At 41.1% G+C, this 20,107-nt stretch overlaps 2 protein-coding genes across 3 annotated transcripts; both read left to right on the top strand.

The window, feature by feature from the left end:
* The first annotated feature begins 5,556 nt into the window (after window positions 1–5,556).
* LOC137009625 (uncharacterized) lies at window positions 5,557–14,040 on the top strand. Of its 2 annotated transcripts, none has more exons than XM_067371972.1 (2): window positions 5,557–12,715; window positions 13,918–14,040. In XM_067371972.1, exon 1 carries the CDS (start codon window positions 5,700–5,702, stop codon window positions 11,826–11,828), a length of 6,129 nt encoding a protein of 2,042 aa, XP_067228073.1. In that variant the 5' UTR covers window positions 5,557–5,699; the 3' UTR covers window positions 11,829–12,715; window positions 13,918–14,040. The 2 variants fall into 2 exon arrangements, with proteins under 2 accessions (XP_067228073.1, XP_067228074.1); XM_067371973.1 differs by lacking the exon at window positions 13,918–14,040 and having other exon boundaries at window positions 5,557–12,378; window positions 12,582–13,882.
* Window positions 14,041–14,064: 24 nt separating this feature from the next.
* On the top strand, window positions 14,065–19,697 carry LOC137009626 (torsin-1A-like). The gene is made up of 3 exons (XM_067371975.1): window positions 14,065–14,565; window positions 14,672–14,805; window positions 19,116–19,697. The coding sequence occupies exons 1-3, from the start codon at window positions 14,441–14,443 to the stop codon at window positions 19,361–19,363; spliced, it is 507 nt and encodes a 168-aa protein (XP_067228076.1). The 5' UTR covers window positions 14,065–14,440; the 3' UTR covers window positions 19,364–19,697.
* The last annotated feature ends 410 nt before the right edge of the window (window positions 19,698–20,107 follow it).

The following is a 20,107-nucleotide window of genomic DNA, read 5'->3' as shown; positions in this document are numbered from 1 at the left end:
TTGTGAGTAGCCTAAATATTTAAGTTACTGTTTGATAGGCTTGAATATGTACATGAGTAGATTTGACTGAAGTTACATATCCTAAGTTTTGCTAAAAAAAAGGGGGATGTGGTGGATTTTATGGAAGCCAGTTTCCGCCACTAAAAAAAAAAAAAAAAAGCTCGCAATTGCGACTTTATATCTCAGAATTCTGACTTTTTATCACGCAATTGCGACTTTATATCTCAGAATTCTGACTTTTTATCACGCAATTGCGACTTTATATCTCAGAATTCTGACTTTATAACTCGCAATTGCGACTTTATATCTCGCAATTCTGACTTTTTATCACGCAATTGCGACTTTATATCTCAGAATTCTGACTTTATAACTCGCAATTGCGACTTTATATCTCGCAATTCTGACTTTATATCACGCAATTGCGACTTTATATCTCAGAATTCTTACTTTTTATCACGCAATTGCGACTTTATATCTCAGAATTCTTACTTTTTATCACGCAATTGCGACTTTATATCTCAGAATTCTGACTTTTTATCACGCAATTGCGACTTTTTATCTCAGAATTCGGACTTTTTATCACGCAATTGCGACTTTATATCTCAGAATTCTTACTTTTTATCACGCAATTGCGACTTTATATCTCAGAATTCTGACTTTTTATCACGCAATTGCGACTTTATATCTCAGAATTCTTACTTTTTATCACGCAATTGCGACTTTATATCTCAGAATTCTGACTTTATATCACGCAATTGCGACTTTATATCTCAGAATTCTGACTTTTATCACGCAATTGCGACTTTATATCTCAGAATTCTGACTTTATATCTCGCAATTCTGACTTTATATCACGCAATTGCGAGTTAAAAAGTCAGAATTCTGAGATAAAAAGTCGCAATTCATCTTTTTTTTTTTTTTTTTGTGGCGGAAACGGGCTTCCACAGGATTTGGTTTGACACACCCTGTGTTTGATTATGATGACTTGTGTGTCGGACTGATCATCTGTTGATTGTTTATGCCTGGCAGAGGAATGGTCAGTAAAAGAATCACACGGCTCAAAAGCACTGTCTCGTGTTGTTTATTAAATACAGTTTACAGTCGCATTCAAATATCACCGCTCTCCATTCAGACCCTATTGGGAATATTAGGACACGAGAGCACAACACATGTGAACATTTGGCTCCACCTGCTGGTCATCATGTGCACCTCCAAATGACAGTCAGTTTGGATGAGTGTGGAAGTTGTTAGCGACTGTCGAGACTGTTGAATTGTGATTGATGCATTTTTCTTTTGAATTTTTGAATCGGTCTGTGGTATGACAGAAACCTACGGGAAACATGAATAAATAACGAATGTCTTCAAGATGAACGCACAAGAACAATTTGAATGTTACAATCATTGTAAACAATATAATTAGGCCTACCTGTTCTCTAATTTAATAATTTTTATTTAATGGCTTTTAATCCATCATAATGGAGTCACGAGTTTGTGTTCGTTAACATAATGGTCTTTATTATTGAAAGAACAAGAGGAAACTAAATGTTGTTCAATATAGGCCAATCGCCTTGCATAATTCTGCTGTGGGTGTGCACTATAGCCTACACTTCTTCATCTGTCAGCTTTCCTTCCAAAACGAAAGCGTGGACTAAGGAGGAATAACTTGAATTGCTTTCATGATGAAAGCGTTGCATCTTTTAATAGTTTTGTTTCTGTCTAATATACCAGCAGTATTTGCGGAGATGGTCTTGCTGGCTGTGAGTTCAGGGATTGCGCTTGCCTCATTTTCTTATTGGTTAGGCCAAAGCAATTATCTTGGACCGAAAACTGATCCGAATCCATTATTAACTTTTAAACCTGAACGTGAGTAATCCTCTTTCTGTTGTTGCTTAATACTATGTTATGTATCTCTGTTTTCTGTACTACAAAATTGTACCATGATATGCAACTGCAATCATCTCTGTCTCCGGACTGGGCAAATGTCTATTGTCCACTTAACTGATTATGCAATGACTGTTTATGATTGTGAATCTACTGTCTATTATGTTACTGTTTTTGTAAAGTGTCCTTATAGGAATGCTTCATTGTGGCAAAAAAAAAAAAAAAAAAAAAATATATATATATATATATATATATATATATATATATATATATATATATATATATATATATATATATATTTATTTATTTATTTATTTTTTTATTTTTATTTTTTTTTTTATTTTTACACGATTATGTTAGGGTCATATGACCAAAAATGAGTGATTTATTTAACAATAGAAATATCAATATGCTGGAAATAAGGTCTAATCTAATTTTTAGATACCGGCACTTTGGCAATTCTCAATATCAATTTATATTCTACAGCAAAATAATAAAGACTAAATAATGGAAGTTCAAATGTCCTTTAAATTATTGAAAACAAGTAGTCAGTAATACAATAAAAACAGAAAAGCAAATTACGAACAGTAGGACAAACAGAAATGTGAATTCTCAACAAGCTTGGCGTTTTGACATATTATTGCTTGCAGCCTACTTGACCGCACCCGGAGCTCAAAGTTCACTTTGATTGTCTGTGTTCCACTCCGTCTCAGAGGGTGCACTGAAAGCTGCCTTACAGTGCAAGTTCTCTTAAAGTCCCTTTAAGGCAAGTCATTTCAAGTCCCCCTGAAATCAAAATTTAAAGCTGCAGTCTGTAACTTTTTTTGTTTAAAAATGATCCAAAATCAATTTTTGAGCAAGTACATAACCAGCCAGTGTTCAAAACCATCTTCTTATCTTAGCTCGATTCACACCGGTAAGCTTATTGTAATAATGTTTTATAATAAGTGTGACCTGGTGGATTTCCGCAGGAAATCTGAGCATGCAGCAGTTCGTCTTTGCATTATTACGTCACATCTGCAAACAGAAAGGAGTCCCGTCCAGGTTAGTCGGTTTTATCACGTGAGGATGCTGCTTGTAGTGGATCATTTATAGCCTGTTCTCAGAGCAGCTGGAATAATTAAACTTATCATTTTGATGGTGGATTGTAATCCAGAAAGATCCAAATGACAGTGACAACTGGAGATTCACCGTAGTCAAAAAGCAAAAGACTTTGGACTGCGCAGTGGCTAGAGAAATTGAAATCTACAGGTAACACTAATACACACCCAGACAGCAATATAGTGTTGGCCCAGATCTGACCCACATCTGGTCCGTGTGTAATCCACATGTACCAGATGTGGTCCGGATCTGGGCCACACTATATTGCTGTCTGGGCACTAAATACACAGTCATGTAATGCTGATGTTGTTAATATTAACAATTTGAGAACAAAGTATAACAGTAATATTAATTTGCACGGTTTGGCGTGATCCGAGCTAAGCGATCGTTAGATTTAATCATCATTAGCAGTGCGATTTATTGTAGGCCTAATGCTTTTTTTCTCAGTTGGTCAGAACAAAAGTGGCAGAAATGTTACTTACTTGTTCAGATGATATTTTTCAGTGAAAATTCTTATATTGGTCATACTTTCAAGACATAGAATCTGTGATTCTGAAGTTCAGTATTCACACCGATGTAGTGATTGACAGCAAGCATTAAATTCATCCGCGCTGAGCCGTGCCGAGGCACAACCCACGTAACAATAATTATTCCGCACATGACTGCAATTGCAGGTTTTAAACAGAGATGGCGACAAAGGAAAAATGGCTTTAAGTTTTTTTTTAGCTTTTAGTATTAATATGTTAGCCTTAAAGTTATAAGTTTGTGTGTTCAAAAACAATTATAAGATTTGCATTTTGGAGATATAAGCATTCAAAACTTAGTCTCTCACTTTCGCTAAAATGGATCACAGATTTTCATGACATTGTGGATTTCATCTTCTCATCAAATCTTCGGTCCAATCAAATGCTCTCCACAAACTGAAGTCCCGCCTCCTCCTACAGACGCTGAAGTTGTGGCTGAAATCGGTCCTTTGCTCACACATTTACTAGTTTCTTTTTGGTGAATGGCACATAGTGCATATAGAGGATATGGGAACACCTCAGTTTAAATGAAGAGTTTGGTTCCAAAACTCCATTTTGATTAATTTGAGTAAAAATGTAAAAAAAAAAAAAATTCTTTACCAAGAAAGTGTCAAGATGAAAACCACTATTTTCTGTTTCAAACTTTCACATAGCATCTTTTGGTTATAAAAACATAAAAAATTCAAATCTACATTTTGATTTTCAAAGGTTTATTATAAATAAATCCATGACATTTTTTTTTCAAAATGCAATTAATCCATTGAATCAATATAAAAGTTATTCCTCATATTAAAAATACACAACAAAGTAAGTTTATTCACATATGTAGCCCTGTACAAAATTTCTATAAGCTACAGAGTATAAAAGATCCTTAACAGTGTAACACACGCACATACAAAGAAAAAGAGAAGTTCATAAATAGAGTTCATGTTAGTTAAAATTGGGTAAAAGGTGTGCTGGTTAAAAGTATAAATATAATACGTAGAGTTTAATAAATAAGACTATTTACAGTTAAAGTTAAATTCATATAAAAAGTTTTTTTCGTTTCATTTGAGAGAAGTAGAGAAGAAGAAGCTGTGTTTATCAGTGTAATCTAACCTGTCACCTGTCAATCATTTAATTCCTGTTTGCTTTTGGTTGTGTTAGTACTTGAGCCAATCAGAGTAACATCACTGTGTAAGGGGCGGGACTATTGGGACAGGTTTGTGTGAGGAGTAGTGAGCACGCATGAAAAACGGAGAACAGACGCTATTATGAGAGCGTTAATGAAGGAGGCATCGTGGTGTGGGAAGCATTAGTGTTTTGTTATGAAGGTCGACTATTCGTGGTCCTTACAACAGAAAAACTTTGGTGTGACCTGCAAGAGGAGACGGACGTTGGTGAGAGAGAGACTGGTTTTCCAACCGAAGGCCCTGCTGTTTCTGTCTGCTGTTTCTGTGTGCCCTGCCATGATCGGCTGTGCTTTGCTTCTTCCTTTGCCATTACCATCGCCATTACCATTGCCTTTGCTGTACTAACTTAACCTGGATTTCGTGAGTACTACCATTCACATGCACGTGCTTTTTTTTTTGTTTATGCTCAGTTTCTGAGTGAAGCGGCCATTCCAGTTTTTAGGCCTCACCGCACACAAAGTGGCATCGAACAGGCCTGCAACGGGGTTGGACATTTTTTCAGAGGGAATGAGTAATTGTTTAATTTCAATATAATCACAGAAAGGTTTGTTTTCCTTTTGGAAAAGTGAAGTTTTTTTTGTTTGAGTTTTTCCCCCATCTTTTCATGCCTATGTGGTTTGTTTTATTTTATTCTAAGATACATTTACCTTTTATTTAATGTTGTAAATAAATACTTGTGAATATTTTTGCAATCAAAATACAGTTGTGGTGGTCTTTATAAGAATAGCCAAGAGTATTACAAATATACATTTATTAAGTAACATATAAAACAAGTTGTATTTCCCTACAACGAGCCCAGGCCCAGTCTCATTGTATTAACCACTCCAGCTTAATTTACTAACTACATGGGACCTGGGTTACATAAAATGGAGGCACCGCTGGGATTCATTTAATATAAACGGAAATTTATAAACATAGAGTACAAGCCACTAGACCCCACAACTTTAGAGCAATATTATAGAGCATTTGTATAAAAATAACGTGCTAACAGTAACTAAAAGCAATTTAAGTAAAGTACAACATGGCAAGCCAAACAAGTAGTTCATCACAGCGTGAGCTAATTAACTGGTGCAAAGGAGAATCATTAGATTTAAAGCATGCCCTCCTTTTACACAGAGTGCCAGAAGGTGTTTCAGGAGAAGAGATCGAAGAAACAGCAGGGACTATCAAAGCATTGGGAAAAGTTAGAGTAAGAGGAAAGATGTTTCACCCTCAACAACAATCAGTAATGGTGTTATGTGAGTGTAGTGAAGAGATTGACCCCTCCAAAATCCCACCTGAGATAATGCCTATAAGTGAAGGAAGTGGTTGGAAAACTGTCTATTACACAGAGCCTCAGCTTGATAACTTTGAAGAGAAGCTACTTTCCTTTTTGCAGAGCGAAGGGAGAACCTTAGATGACTTACCAGGTTTATGTTCACTCACCAAAGAGGGTAACAGCAACCCTGAAGACATCATCCGTGCGGTCGGTGATGTTATGAGCAGAACAAACAAACAACATGACAGTCACCCATACAGACGTCTGCGGACGTTCTCCGGGGTCAGTCCCACCCCAACTGGAGAAGAGACCTTCGATAATTGGCGGGAACAAGCAACATTCTTAGTAGAGGAAGGTGAGTGCTCCGACAAAGAAAAACGGCGTCGGATACTGGAGAGTCTTAAAGGGCCCGCCTTTGAAATCATTCAAGCTGTGCGCCTGACTCAACCTGATGCTAGCCCACATGATTACATAAAGGCTATAGAGAGCATTTTTGGTACAGTAGAGTCCCCAGAAGAACTATACTTGTCGTTTAGAGCCCTCCACCAACAGTCTGGTGAGCGTCTGTCTGAGTTCCTACGAAGAGTAGAAAAATCTCTTGTCAAAGTAGTACAGGGAGGTGGTTTACCTGTTAGCGCTGCCAATAGCGCTCGTTTAGAGCAGCTTCTTAGAGGGTCTACCTCTGAACTCATGTTGCTTCAGTTGAAAATTAGGGAGCGGAGTAGTAATCCCCCTACATTCTTGAACCTGTTAAGAGAAGTGATGGAAGAGGAGGTTCGTCAGTTAGCCAAACAAAGCCATTTGTCACCCATGCGTCCTCAGCGTGTACGCACTGTTCAAGCTGAAAAGGAGAAAGAACCTGAATCAGTCTCTAGGAGTGAACTGCAAGCTCAGATTCGAGAATTGAGAGCGCAGCTAGAGCAGAGAAGCAACTTACAACATCAGCCAATCTCTGATGAATCTTTTACAGGTCTGAAAGAGAAACAAAAACAGAAAAATGAGTCCCAGAGTGAATTGCAATCACTAAGGAAACAAGTGAAAGCCCTAGAAACTAAAATGAGTGTAATGGCAGTGAAATACACATCAGACCCCCCACGAGAACACACACCCCAGCCTCACCGATACAAAGCAGCTCCAGTTCACAAGCCCGCTCATTCCAAAGTTTTTCCTCCCAGACAAGACAAGGATGAGTTTTTCTGTTATCGGTGTGGGGAAAATGGCCACATAGCCACCAGATGTACTGCCCCTGAGAATCTCCAGAAAGTTATTAGAAAGCTTATACGCTTGGTGCGAGTTTCCCCTTTACCAAACAAAGAGAACCCAAATCCTGCAGCTGAAGAGCAGCATGTAGCTAGAACCAATAAGGTTGAAGTCCCAGAACCTAACACTGACTTACCTGAAGGTCTCGTAGGTCCATCATTTATTCACACCATCAAAGTTAATGATGTAGTCTGCAATGCTCTTATCGATAGTGGGTCTAACGTGACTATTATTTTTGAAAGCTGGTATAACAAACACTTAACTGATGTCCCGATAAAACCCCTCTCTGGTCTTGGACTCTGGGGCCTTTCAGACACTGAGTTTCCTTACAAAGGATATGTTGTGGTTGAGATGGAGTTCACTGAAGAGATCACTGGTGTATCGGGACGAGTAGAAGTGCTTGCTTTAATCTGCCCTGAGCCAAGAAATCAGCAACAAACCCCTGTATTGGTTGGCACCAATACATCTCTGTTTCGCCGCTTATGGGAGCTGGTGAAGACAAAAGGTGATGAGAACATTGTGCACTCAATGAGGATTCAGTCTGTTTACGCACCTGTCAAAGCACAAGAGCAGTTTGCAAAAGATGAAGTCTTGGGACAGATAAAGTGGAAAGGACCTGGTTTACTCTCCATTGCTCCAGGTGTAAAGTACTATGCAACATGTAAAGTGGAAAGACAGAGTGCCCAGTCCAAAGATTTTGTATTGATTGATGCACCCACTGAACAATTGCTCCCCGCCGGTCTGCTGGTACAGCCTGGTGTGCTTTCAGATGCCAACATAGACAATAACAGTTTCACTGTCCTCATTCAGAATGAGTCAAAAAGGGCAACTTCCATCCCAGTTGGGACCATCGTGGCTGAGATGTATGCTGTGGACACAGTTACCCCAGTTCTACTTTCCAACCTCCCAGCTGAAACTCTAGACCCAAGTCTTTTCAATTTCGGGGACTCTCCCATTCCCGAAGAGTGGAAAAGTCGGTTTCAGCAGAAGTTGGCTGAGAGGCGGAATGTTTTCTCACTGCATGAGTGGGATGTTGGTCGTGCCAAGGGTGTTGAACACCACATACGCCTGCATGACCCCAGACCCTTCAGGGAGAGGTCAAGGAGGATAGCCCCTGCCGACATAGACGACGTGCGGCGACACATACAACAACTATTGGCCACTGGCATTATCACTGAGTCCCGTAGCCCATACGCCTCACCAATCGTTGTAGTCCGCAAAAAGAATGGGAAGATAAGAATCTGTATTGATTACAGAACACTGAACAACCGAACCACACCAGATCAGTACACAATGCCACGCATTGACGACGCCTTGGATTCTCTATCAGGCAGCCAATGGTTTTCAGTTCTGGACTTGCGCAGTGGTTACTACCAGATAGAGATGGCTCCGGAGGACAAAGAGAAGACGGCGTTCATTTGCCCTCTCGGTTTCTATCAATTTGAGCGCATGCCACAAGGAATCACAGGAGCTCCAGCAACATTTCAGCGCTTAATGGAAAAGGCTGTAGGCGATATGCATCTTCTGGAAGCTCTCGTGTACTTAGATGATATCATCATTTTCAGCAAGACACTTGAGGAGCACGAGCAACGTCTTCTCAAGGTGTTGGACAGACTAGAGGAGGTCGGATTGAAGGTTTCTATTGACAAATGCCAATTCTGTCAGCCCGAGGTCAAGTACGTGGGTCACATTGTTTCTGCTAACGGAATAGCTACGGATCCAGACAAAGTGGAGGTAGTAAAGCATTGGAAAGAGCCCACTCACCTGAAACCGCTGAAGTCCTTCCTCGGATTTTGCAGTTATTATCGGAGGTTCATTGCAAACTACTCTGCCATTGTCCGTCCCCTCTCCGAGTTCACTAAGGGTTACACCCCCACTTGGCAAGACCACAAGACTAAAAAAAGTGTTGACAAAAGCAAAGTCTATTTCAAGCCATCAGAGCTGTTCGGAGAACGGTGGACTAAAACCTGCCAGGACGCTTTTGACCGTATTCGTGACTGTTTGATTAATGCCCCAGTGCTAGCTTTCGCTGACCCCACAAAACCGTACATCTTACATGTGGACGCCAGTATGAATGGTTTAGGCGCTGTCCTGAACCAGGAATATCCTGAGGGCCTCAGGCCAGTAGCTTTTGCCAGTCGTAAGCTTAAAGACTCAGAACACAACTATCCAGTCCATCAATTGGAATTTCTGGCATTAAAATGGGCTGTCGTGGACAAGTTTCACAATTACTTGTATGGAGCAAAGTTTGTGGTAAGAACTGACAATAATCCATTAACATATGTATTGACCTCCGCCAAACTCAGTGCAGTCGGACATCGTTGGCTCGCCGCTCTCGCCACCTACGATTTCACCATCCAGTATCGACCTGGGAGACACAATATTGATGCTGACTTGTTGTCCAGACAGTACTCTTCAGAGGAGAAAGAAGAGTGGATGAGTGTCCCACCTGCTGGCATCAAAGCCCTCTGCAAAAGAGCCTGTGTCAGTGAAGAGGCTGATGTGCCAGACAGATTTGTTGATCAGTTGGGAGCTCCTGCCACCGCAGTACCTGAAGCTTATGTGTTTCCAGTGAACCTTAGCATGAATACACTTGACCAATTGAGCTCAAAAGACATTCAAGCATCACAAGATGTGGACCCAACAATTGGACCATTAAAGAAAGCTCTGGAGAAGAATAAATGCCTGACACGCTCAGAGAATGATCCACCTGAAACTGTGCTGCTCCTTCGTGAAAGCCGCAAGTTGGAGTTAAGAGATGGATTACTCTACAGAGTAAAAGAAAAGATGTGCGGAAAACAGATCAAACAACTTGTCTTGCCCACAAGATACCGCCCAATGGTGTTAAGGTCTCTACATGATGAGTGTGGACACTTGGGAGTCGAACGTACCACTGAACTGATCAAGGACAGATTTTATTGGCCGCGAATGACAGCTGAGGTCGAGCAGTACATTCGAACCTGTGGTAGATGTATCTCCAGAAAGACACTCCCTCAGCATGCCTCGCCCTTAAACCAAATAACGAGTAATGGCCCCTTGGATTTAGTTTGTATCGATTTTTTGCAAATAGAGCCTGACTCTAAGGGTGTTGCTAATGTGTTGGTAGTGACCGACCATTACACACGTTACGCACAAGCATTTGCTACAAAAAATCAAAAGGCTATCACAGTTGCAAGAGTATTGTGGGACAAGTATTTTGTGCACTATGGCCTACCTGCAAGGATACACTCGGATCAGGGCCGAGATTTTGAAAGTCGCCTGATAAAAGAACTCTTGTCCATGCTTGGGATTCGTAAGTCAAGAACATCTCCCTACCACCCTCAAGGGGATGCCCAACCAGAACGATTCAATCGAACACTTTTAGCCATGCTTGGTACCCTGGATGCCGTACAGAAACACCATTGGAGTCAACATATCAACTTCCTGGTACATGCATACAATTGCACAAAAAATGATTCCACGGGATACTCCCCTTATCATCTCATGTTCGGAAGGGAAGCAAGGTTACCCATTGACATCTGTTTTGGATTCTCACCAAATGGTGAAAGTGAAACCTCCTACCAACAGTACGTGGCCAGGATGAGGAAAGAGTTGCAAAAAGCTTATCAGTTGGCATCTGATGCTGCTACGAAGAATCATCTGAAAAATAAAGCCCGGTATGACCAACGTGTGAGAGACCTACCTTTGGAGAAAGGAGACAGAATTCTCATACAGAATGTGGGTCTAAAAGGCAAACATAAACTCCAAGATCGATGGAAATCAATACCATATGTTGTTGTGGAAAAGTTGCCTAACCTGCCTGTTTATAAGGTCAAACCAGAGCATGGTTCAGGTGTGCTGAAAACTCTCCATCGAGATCATCTGTTGCCTATCGGTTACATGGTCAGGATGTTTAACCCATCAGATGATGCAAGCTCTGTTCGGAGACCTGTAACAAGAACTCAACGTACTCAGAAACGTCAACCAACCCAGTCTGAAGAAAGTGACACAGAGTCATCAGGTTCAGAGTTTGAAACTGTCCACAAACCTCCAGATTTTGATTTTGATATGGATGAGGTACGGAGACGGATAAACATAAATCACTCTGTGGAGAATGAGGAGAGTGAAAACTCTGAGGAGGATGGAAAAGCTGAGGAGGAAAGCTGTGAAGTTACAGAAACTAAACAGCTTACAGAGACAGAGAATGAGGAACCGCTTGAAGGTGCTGCACCTCCTCTGTCATACACCGATATCCAAGAGACAAATACTGAATCTGTGGAAGAAGATTCTCAAGATTCAGAAGAGGGAGCAAGCTCACCTCCCTTACAAAGAAACAGACGTAATATAGCTGCTGAAAGAGCAAAAAGTGAAAGGTCTTCTGCAGTCCGGACATCCCTGAGAAAACCAAAGCCACCTATAAGATTTACTTATGATGAACCAGGTCATCCATCTTTTGAACCAGTTACCATCATGCACCATGGCATGGTCATCCAACTCAAGATGAGCTCTCCAGATCAAGACAACAAACCAAGGAAAAAGTCCAAACCATCCCAAAGGTATATGGAGGAGGATACAAGGAATCACCCTTTCAAGTTGAAGAGGGACAAAAGGTGTGATGAGGACATCTACACATTCAGAAGAGGGAGGGTGTAGCCCTGTACAAAATTTCTATAAGCTACAGAGTATAAAAGATCCTTAACAGTGTAACACACGCACATACAAAGAAAAAGAGAAGTTCATAAATAGAGTTCATGTTAGTTAAAATTGGGTAAAAGGTGTGCTGGTTAAAAGTATAAATATAATACGTAGAGTTTAATAAATAAGACTATTTACAGTTAAAGTTAAATTCATATAAAAAGTTTTTTTCGTTTCATTTGAGAGAAGTAGAGAAGAAGAAGCTGTGTTTATCAGTGTAATCTAACCTGTCACCTGTCAATCATTTAATTCCTGTTTGCTTTTGGTTGTGTTAGTACTTGAGCCAATCAGAGTAACATCACTGTGTAAGGGGCGGGACTATTGGGACAGGTTTGTGTGAGGAGTAGTGAGCACGCATGAAAAACGGAGAACAGACGCTATTATGAGAGCGTTAATGAAGGAGGCATCGTGGTGTGGGAAGCATTAGTGTTTTGTTATGAAGGTCGACTACTCGTGGTCCTTACAACAGAAAAACTTTGGTGTGACCTGCAAGAGGAGACGGACGTTGGTGAGAGAGAGACTGGTTTTCCAACCGAAGGCCCTGCTGTTTCTGTCTGCTGTTTCTGTGTGCCCTGCCATGATCGGCTGTGCTTTGCTTCTTCCTTTGCCATTACCATCGCCATTACCATTGCCTTTGCTGTACTAACTTAACCTGGATTTCGTGAGTACTACCATTCACATGCACGTGCTTTTTTTTTTGTTTATGCTCAGTTTCTGAGTGAAGCGGCCATTCCAGTTTTTAGGCCTCACCGCACACAAAGTGGCATCGAACAGGCCTGCAACGGGGTTGGACATTTTTTCAGAGGGAATGAGTAATTGTTTAATTTCAATATAATCACAGAAAGGTTTGTTTTCCTTTTGGAAAAGTGAAGTTTTTTTTGTTTGAGTTTTTCCCCCATCTTTTCATGCCTATGTGGTTTGTTTTATTTTATTCTAAGATACATTTACCTTTTATTTAATGTTGTAAATAAATACTTGTGAATATTTTTGCAATCAAAATACAGTTGTGGTGGTCTTTATAAGAATAGCCAAGAGTATTACAAATATACATTTATTAAGTAACATATAAAACAAGTTGTATTTCCCTACAACGAGCCCAGGCCCAGTCTCATTGTATTAACCACTCCAGCTTAATTTACTAACTACATGGGACCTGGGTTACACATATATGAGAGCCTCTGAACTTGGTGAATACTAATCTTATATACAGGCATTTTACTAAAAATACATTCAGCTGACGTTCCCAAGATGAATTCAATGAGTCATCTTATTAATGTTATAAATTAATTATGTCTCTGTTTGTCATTACCAACCGATTAAAGAGTATCTGGCGCCACCGCACGGTTAAAATAAACACATTTACAGAGTACTTAAGTATTAAACCGGCTTTTAAAAATGACTTTTGTGGACCGTGACAGAAGTTTGATGCTGTCATGCAGTAGCGTTTTTTGGCACGGGCGAACCGGGCAGCTGAAAAAATATATCCCACCCTGTCTACCTGTTTCAGTTGAAATTACGCCAACACATTCCAAGACACTTCAGTGGACCTTTCGGTCATGCAAGTACATCTCCTATCTCTTTAAATCACAAACTTTTTTAAAACCTTTAAAAATCTGGCACCCCCACCTCTGACTACCAAATAATTTTACTATAAATGATAAAAACGTAAAGATTTTTTAAATTTAAAAGCATGCAATAAAAAACATCCATAAAAAGTTTCACGTTGCAACGCTGTTGAATCATTGAAAAAATATAACAGTAATAATAGATCAGAACATTAGGTTATGTTTGGCAGTTGAAGTAAGTAGCTTAATATTATTTTTTTTATTTTTGTAAGATTTGATTCTGGGTTTTTTTATGGTATAACTTTCTATAAACCTTGTACCTACCATGTTGTTATTTTCCCACAAAATGAAACATAAAATAAAAATGTTTTGTGCTTGCTGAGTTTTCATGAAATATCAGAATGCCACTAATTTGTTAATTAACATTTTAATCTTCAAACAATTGACACTAACCATTGTCTTGTCACATTCACATCTTTCAGGTTTGGAGGCAGATTTAAGAGACTCTCTCTTTGGGCAGCACATTGTGTCTGATGTTGTACTAAAAGCTGTAAGATCATTTATGGCTGACAAAAACCCAAACAAACCACTGGTCCTCTCTTTCCATGGGAGTACAGGAACTGGAAAAAATTATGTTGCTAAAATCATGGCAAGAAACATTTATAAAGAAGGGGAGAACAGCAAACATTTTCACACATTTATATCTGAGTATCATTTCCCACACAAAGACCATTTACACATCTACAGTGTAAGTAAAAAATACATATTTTATGTTATATAATCCATATTTTGAGATTAGTGGATAGATAGCCTAGCTGTTGCAAGTGTTTTGTCAATAGATTTTTCTGCCAGAGCAGGTCATTTTGGTGAGCAAGGTAAATCATTTCCTTAAAAAAATAACGCAAATAAAAAAATGCATTTTCTTAAAAGTATTTGCATGTTCTGTATATTCAGTCACAGCTAAAGCAGTGGATTCATGGAAATGTATCAAGTTTTCCCCGATCCATGTTCATATTTGATGAAACGGATAAGATGAATCCTCAGCTGATTGACGTCATAAAACCTTTTCTGGACTACAATGCCCGTGTTGATGGAGTGTCATTCCACAATGCAATCTTCATTTTTCTCAGGTAAAAAAAAAATGCAATTCAAGCAGAATGGTAATTAAAAATCTCTACTCTCCCAACTCTCCCAAAAGAGTGACCCAACTAATGAGAAATGTTTTTGTATTTATAGTAATGCAGGTGGGAATGTGATTAAAGACATGGCTATGGATTTCTGGAGAGCAGGCAAAAAACGGAAGGAGCTGTGGTTGAACAGCGAAGAACTGGAGACTAAAATCTCTCAAAACATCTTCAATGATAAGAACAGTGTGTATTGAAAGCATTGATATGTGTTTTCCAAATCTATATTTAAAAAATGTCAAAAAAAAAAAAAAAAAAAAAAAAGATTTGTAAAGTATATTTATATAGATGTTTTTTACAAGTTTTATATCAAAGGTAAATTTGAATATATATGTACAGGTTTAAGAGCAATCAAATGTAATCATTTAACAAACATAAACCAGTTATATATATATATATATATATATATATATATATATATATATATATATATATATATATATATATATATATAAACTGGTTTATGCTTATTAAATGATTACATTTGATTGCTCTTAAACCTGTACATATATGGTTACTGTCATGGGTAGGTGGTATTGAAGCGCACGACTCAAGAAATACTCAAACTGACTTTAAAAATAAACACAAACAGAAAAAAATAACTTAGAGAAATTACAACCACATACAGTACACATAGACCTATTAGCAGAAGTACCAGGATTTTGCCGTGTTAGCACTGCAGGAACTACGGTAGAAATGATTTAGTTCTAGGAACTAAAACTTTTGGGGGAACTAAATTAGCTCCTTCCTACCTACTTCAGTGTAGGGTCTAAACCAGCACTATGGGAACTACCAGTGACGTAAGTGTACGTCTAATGCAGAATCAGGAACTAACTAAAACTGAGGGCATAAATACACAGAGCAAACAAAGGAAAAAACTATCTAGACACCTGAACAAAATAATCAATAGTATCCTGGAAAACAAATAAGCAGGGAACAGAGAACAGAACTAATTAACAAATTAGAAAACTGACCATAAAACAGAAAAAGTAGACAAGACATGAAAGCAGAAAAAAACAAACTGTACATAAACAATCAATCTCAAAAAGTGACAGTACACCCCCTTCCCGGAAGGCGCGCCCTCTTGCTGTAACAAATCCACAGGGGTGGGATGGTGGGCTGCCCTGGAGGCTGACAGGGGACGGCTTAGAAAGAACAGGAAGCCTACAGGTACCAACATTACAAGGAACCAAGGAGGTGGTGGATCCAGCATCATAGGGAACCAGGGGGTACCAGCGGTGCAGGGATGGGTGTCTCAGGGATGGCCTCCTTGGCTGAGTCTGAGCGGGTGGCTCAGGGGCTGGAGCAGACACTGGAGTGGAATCAGGGGCTGAAGCTGACACCGGAACAGACTCAGGGGCTGGAGCCAACACTGGAACAGACTCAGGGGATGGACCCGACACTGGAGGGGACTCAGGGGCTGGACCCAACACCGGAACAGACTCAGGGGATGGAACCGACACTCGAGTGGACTCAGGGGCTGGAACCAACACCGGAACAGACTCAGGGGATGGAGCCGACACTGAAGGGGACTCAGGGGCTGAAGCTGACACCGTAACAGACTCAGGGGATGGAGCCGACACTGGAGTGGAATCAGGGGCTGAAGCTGACACCGGAATGGACTCAGGGGCTGGAACCGACACTGGAGGGGACTCAGGGGCTGGAGCCAACACCGGAACAGACTCAGGGGCTGGAACCGACACTCGAGTGGACTCAGGGGCTGGACCCAACACCGGAACAGACTCAGGGGCTGGAACCGACACTCGAGTGGACTCAGGGGCTGGACCCAACACCGGAACAGACTCAGGGGATGGAGCCGACACTAAAGGGGACTCAGGGGCTGAAGCTGACACCGTAACAGACTCAGGGGATGGAGCCGACACTGGAGTGGAATCAGGGGCTGAAGCTGACACCGGAATGGACTCAGGGGCTGGAACTGACACTGGAGGGGACTCAGGGGCTGGAGCCAACACCGGAACAGACTCAGGGGATGGAACCGACACTGGAGGGGACTCAGGGGCTGGACCCAACACCGGAACAGACTCAGGGGATGGAGCCGACACTAAAGGGGACTCAGGGGCTGAAGCTGACACCGTAACAGACTCAGGGGATGGAGCCGACACTGGAGTGGAATCAGGGGCTGAAGCTGACACCAGAACAGACTCAGGGGATGGAGCCGACACTGGAGTGGACTCAGGGGCTGGACCCAACACCGGAACAGACTCAGGGGATGGAACCGACACTCGAGTGGACTCAGGGGCTGGAACCAACACCGGAACAGACTCAGGGGATGGAGCCGACACTGAAGGGGACTCAGGGGCTGAAGCTGACACCGTAACAGACTCAGGGGCTGGAACCGACACTGGAGGGGACTCAGGGGCTGGAGCCAACACCAGAACAGACTCAGGGGATGGACCCGACACTGGAGGGGACTCAGGGGATGGAGCCGACACTGGAGGGGACTCAGGGGATGGAGCCGACACTGGAGGGGACTCAGGGGCTGAAGCTGACACCGGAACAGACTCAGGGGATGGAGCCGACACTGGAGGGGACTCAGGGGCTGAAGCTGACACCGGAACAGACTCAGGGGATGGAGCCGACACTGGAGGGGACTCAGGGGATGGAGCCGACACTGGAGGGGACTCAGGGGCTGAAGCTGACACCGGAACAGACTCAGGGGATGGAGCCGACACTGGAGGGGACTCAGGGGCTGAAGCTGACACCGGAACAGACTCAGGGGATGGAGCCGACACTGGAGGGGACTCAGGGGCTGAAGCTGACACCGGAACAGACTCAGGGGATGGAGCCGACACTGGAGGGGACTCAAGGGCTGAAGCTGACACCGGAACAGACTCAGGGGATGGAGCCGACACTGGAGGGGACTCAGGGGCTGAAGCTGACACCGGAACAGACTCAGGGGATGGAGCCGACACTGGAGGGGACTCAGGGGCTGAAGCTGACACCGGAACAGATTCAGGGGATGGAGCCAACACTGGAGGGGACTCAGGGGCTGAAGCTGACACCGGAACAGATTCAGGGGATGGAGCCAACACTGGAGGGGACTCAGGGGCTGAAGCTGACACCCAAACAGACTCAGGGGTTGGAGCCGACACTGGACTGTGCTCATCCGCGTGGCCAATAATAAACCACAGATGGTCAGCACCACTCCACAAAGTTTGCAATGGTCCCCTGAGGACTATCAACGGGCAGGTGTGCCCTTGTCTGCTCATTAAGGCTGGTGTGGTAAAATACTCTTAGGGCATTTTCACAACTATGGATCATTTGTTTTGTTCCAAAACAGGGAATAAATTTGTTACAATGTTGCATTTTTTTCTTGGTTTTGTTCGCTTTCACAAGGCAACATTTCAAAGTGTACCAAAATGTGTTTATGCAAGTCACATGCTAGTACAACTGTCAAAGAGAAAAAAAGTTTTTTCTCAGCGTCATCCATCAAAATGATTGACAAGTTAGTGCCATGTGTTTATTGTGGCTTTATTTGTAACTGCTGAGACACACACAAACACTACACGAATCATTCCTGCTGCTAAATTATATACTACATTCGTATTAAAGTCGGCATGAAACGGAAGTTGCGATTGTCTTTTCTTCTCTACTGTGACGTCTATCCGAGTGAAATGGCATCTGAAATGAGAGGGCGGGACTTGATTTCATCCTTTGGGAATTGATTGGATCGTTGGAAGTTGGGCGTTACTAACAAAATGAAGGCAGATATGAATGCCCATTTGCAGTGTGGGGGATTTCTCTCCACCGGACTCACTCCGAGCACCCTCACGTTACTGTAAGAACTTTATTTATTGAGGATGACGTTCAAGGTTAACGGCACTAAACAGCAATCTCTATAAAGTGAAGCTTACCCCAGCGACAGCATTTACCCCATACGTCACTGGATCTGCTGCCAGTTCCAGATAGCTCCACCCTTGCACCATAGCATGTGACAGGAAGAGATGATGAGTCGTTTTGAAGGGGGAGGGGGAAAAATCCCTTGTGTGGTCCTCGAGGGTTCTTCCTTGCTCTTCCAAGTAGAACATGCGTACCGCAGGTAAATCCATTTCTTTTTCTAAAGGTTCTGCATTCTGTTACATGCATGACTCAGGAAAAATTTAAACTGACTTTAATAATAAACACAACAAACAAGAGAAAACCACGTACACAAAGAACTAACTGAATAAACAGAGCAAACAAAGGGAGAAACTAACTAGACACATCTGAACAGAACACTACTCAATAATAAACTAGGAAACAAACAAGCAGGGAACAGTGGAGAACAGAACTAATAAAACTAGAAAACTGACAAAAAAAAACAGAAGACAAGACATGAAAGCTGAACAAAACCAAACTCTAAACATTAACAAACTCAAAACGTGACAGTTTCATTCTTGTATTGTGTATATATATATATATATATATATATATATATATATATATATATATATATATATATATATAACAGAAATTTGTTCCTCTACATTTTACAGGTGGGTTTCTGCAATCCAGTCTAATAGATCATCATCTGATTGATCACTATATTCCCTTCCTACCTCTGGAGCTGAGGCATGTGCGTCAGTGTGTCGAGGCTGAGATGGATGATCTAAAGATAACCCGAAACATTGGTCTGGTAGATAAAGTGGCCAGAGACATGCCGTTCTTCCCTGAAAAAGAGAAAGTCTTTGCTGTTAAAGGCTGCAAGTCTGTCAGACAGAAGTTGGTGCTGTATGTTGATTAATAGATGAAAGACTTTAGCAGAGCTTGTTGTTCACAAAAAAAAAAAAAAAACTGTTGCTGTTTAATGCACATAGTTGAACAGCAACAAGGTATTGACTTTTCACCATAGTTTTTGCTAATTAATATCCCAGTGTATAGGAGAATGTAATACTTTAATTAAATACTTTAATTAAATTTCAGCTAATTGATTGTGTCCAGTCTTTTGGGTCCACATTCTTTGGTCCTGCCAGATAGACTAGAAGTAAAAAAGCTTTATTTAAATAGCACCTTTTAAAAACAGTGTTTACAAAGTGCTATAAAGAAGAAAATACATGTTGTATGCATTCACATAAAAGAAAAACACACATAATAAAAATAAGATAATCAAAATCAACAAATGAGTTTTGAGATCTTTTTTCAAAGTGCATAGTGAGCCGATTGCTTGTACAGTAGGTTGTCAGGAAGAGAGTTCCATATAGCTTGGGACCGAAATGACTAAAGGCTGACTCACCGATATTTAGCTGTGTTTTTGTTACAACCAACAAGTTGGATGTTTAAAGCAATCTTGCTGCAGTAATTTATTCAACAAATTAGAAAGGTATATTGGGGCAGTACCTTGAAAATATTTAAAAGCTAATAAGAGGATCTTGAATTCAATTCTGAATGATACAGGCAGCCAATGAAGGGAGTTATGTGATTTCTCATTTTAAAGGGTTAGTTCACCCAAAAATAAAAATTCTGTCATTTATTACTCACCCTCATGCCG

The sequence above is a fragment of the Chanodichthys erythropterus genome, chromosome 20, assembly GCF_024489055.1.
Source record: "Chanodichthys erythropterus isolate Z2021 chromosome 20, ASM2448905v1, whole genome shotgun sequence".
Lineage (NCBI taxonomy): Eukaryota > Metazoa > Chordata > Actinopteri > Cypriniformes > Xenocyprididae > Chanodichthys > Chanodichthys erythropterus.
The sequence above is the reverse complement of the archived record's forward strand: the minus strand, read 5'-3'. Positions and strand labels throughout refer to the sequence as shown.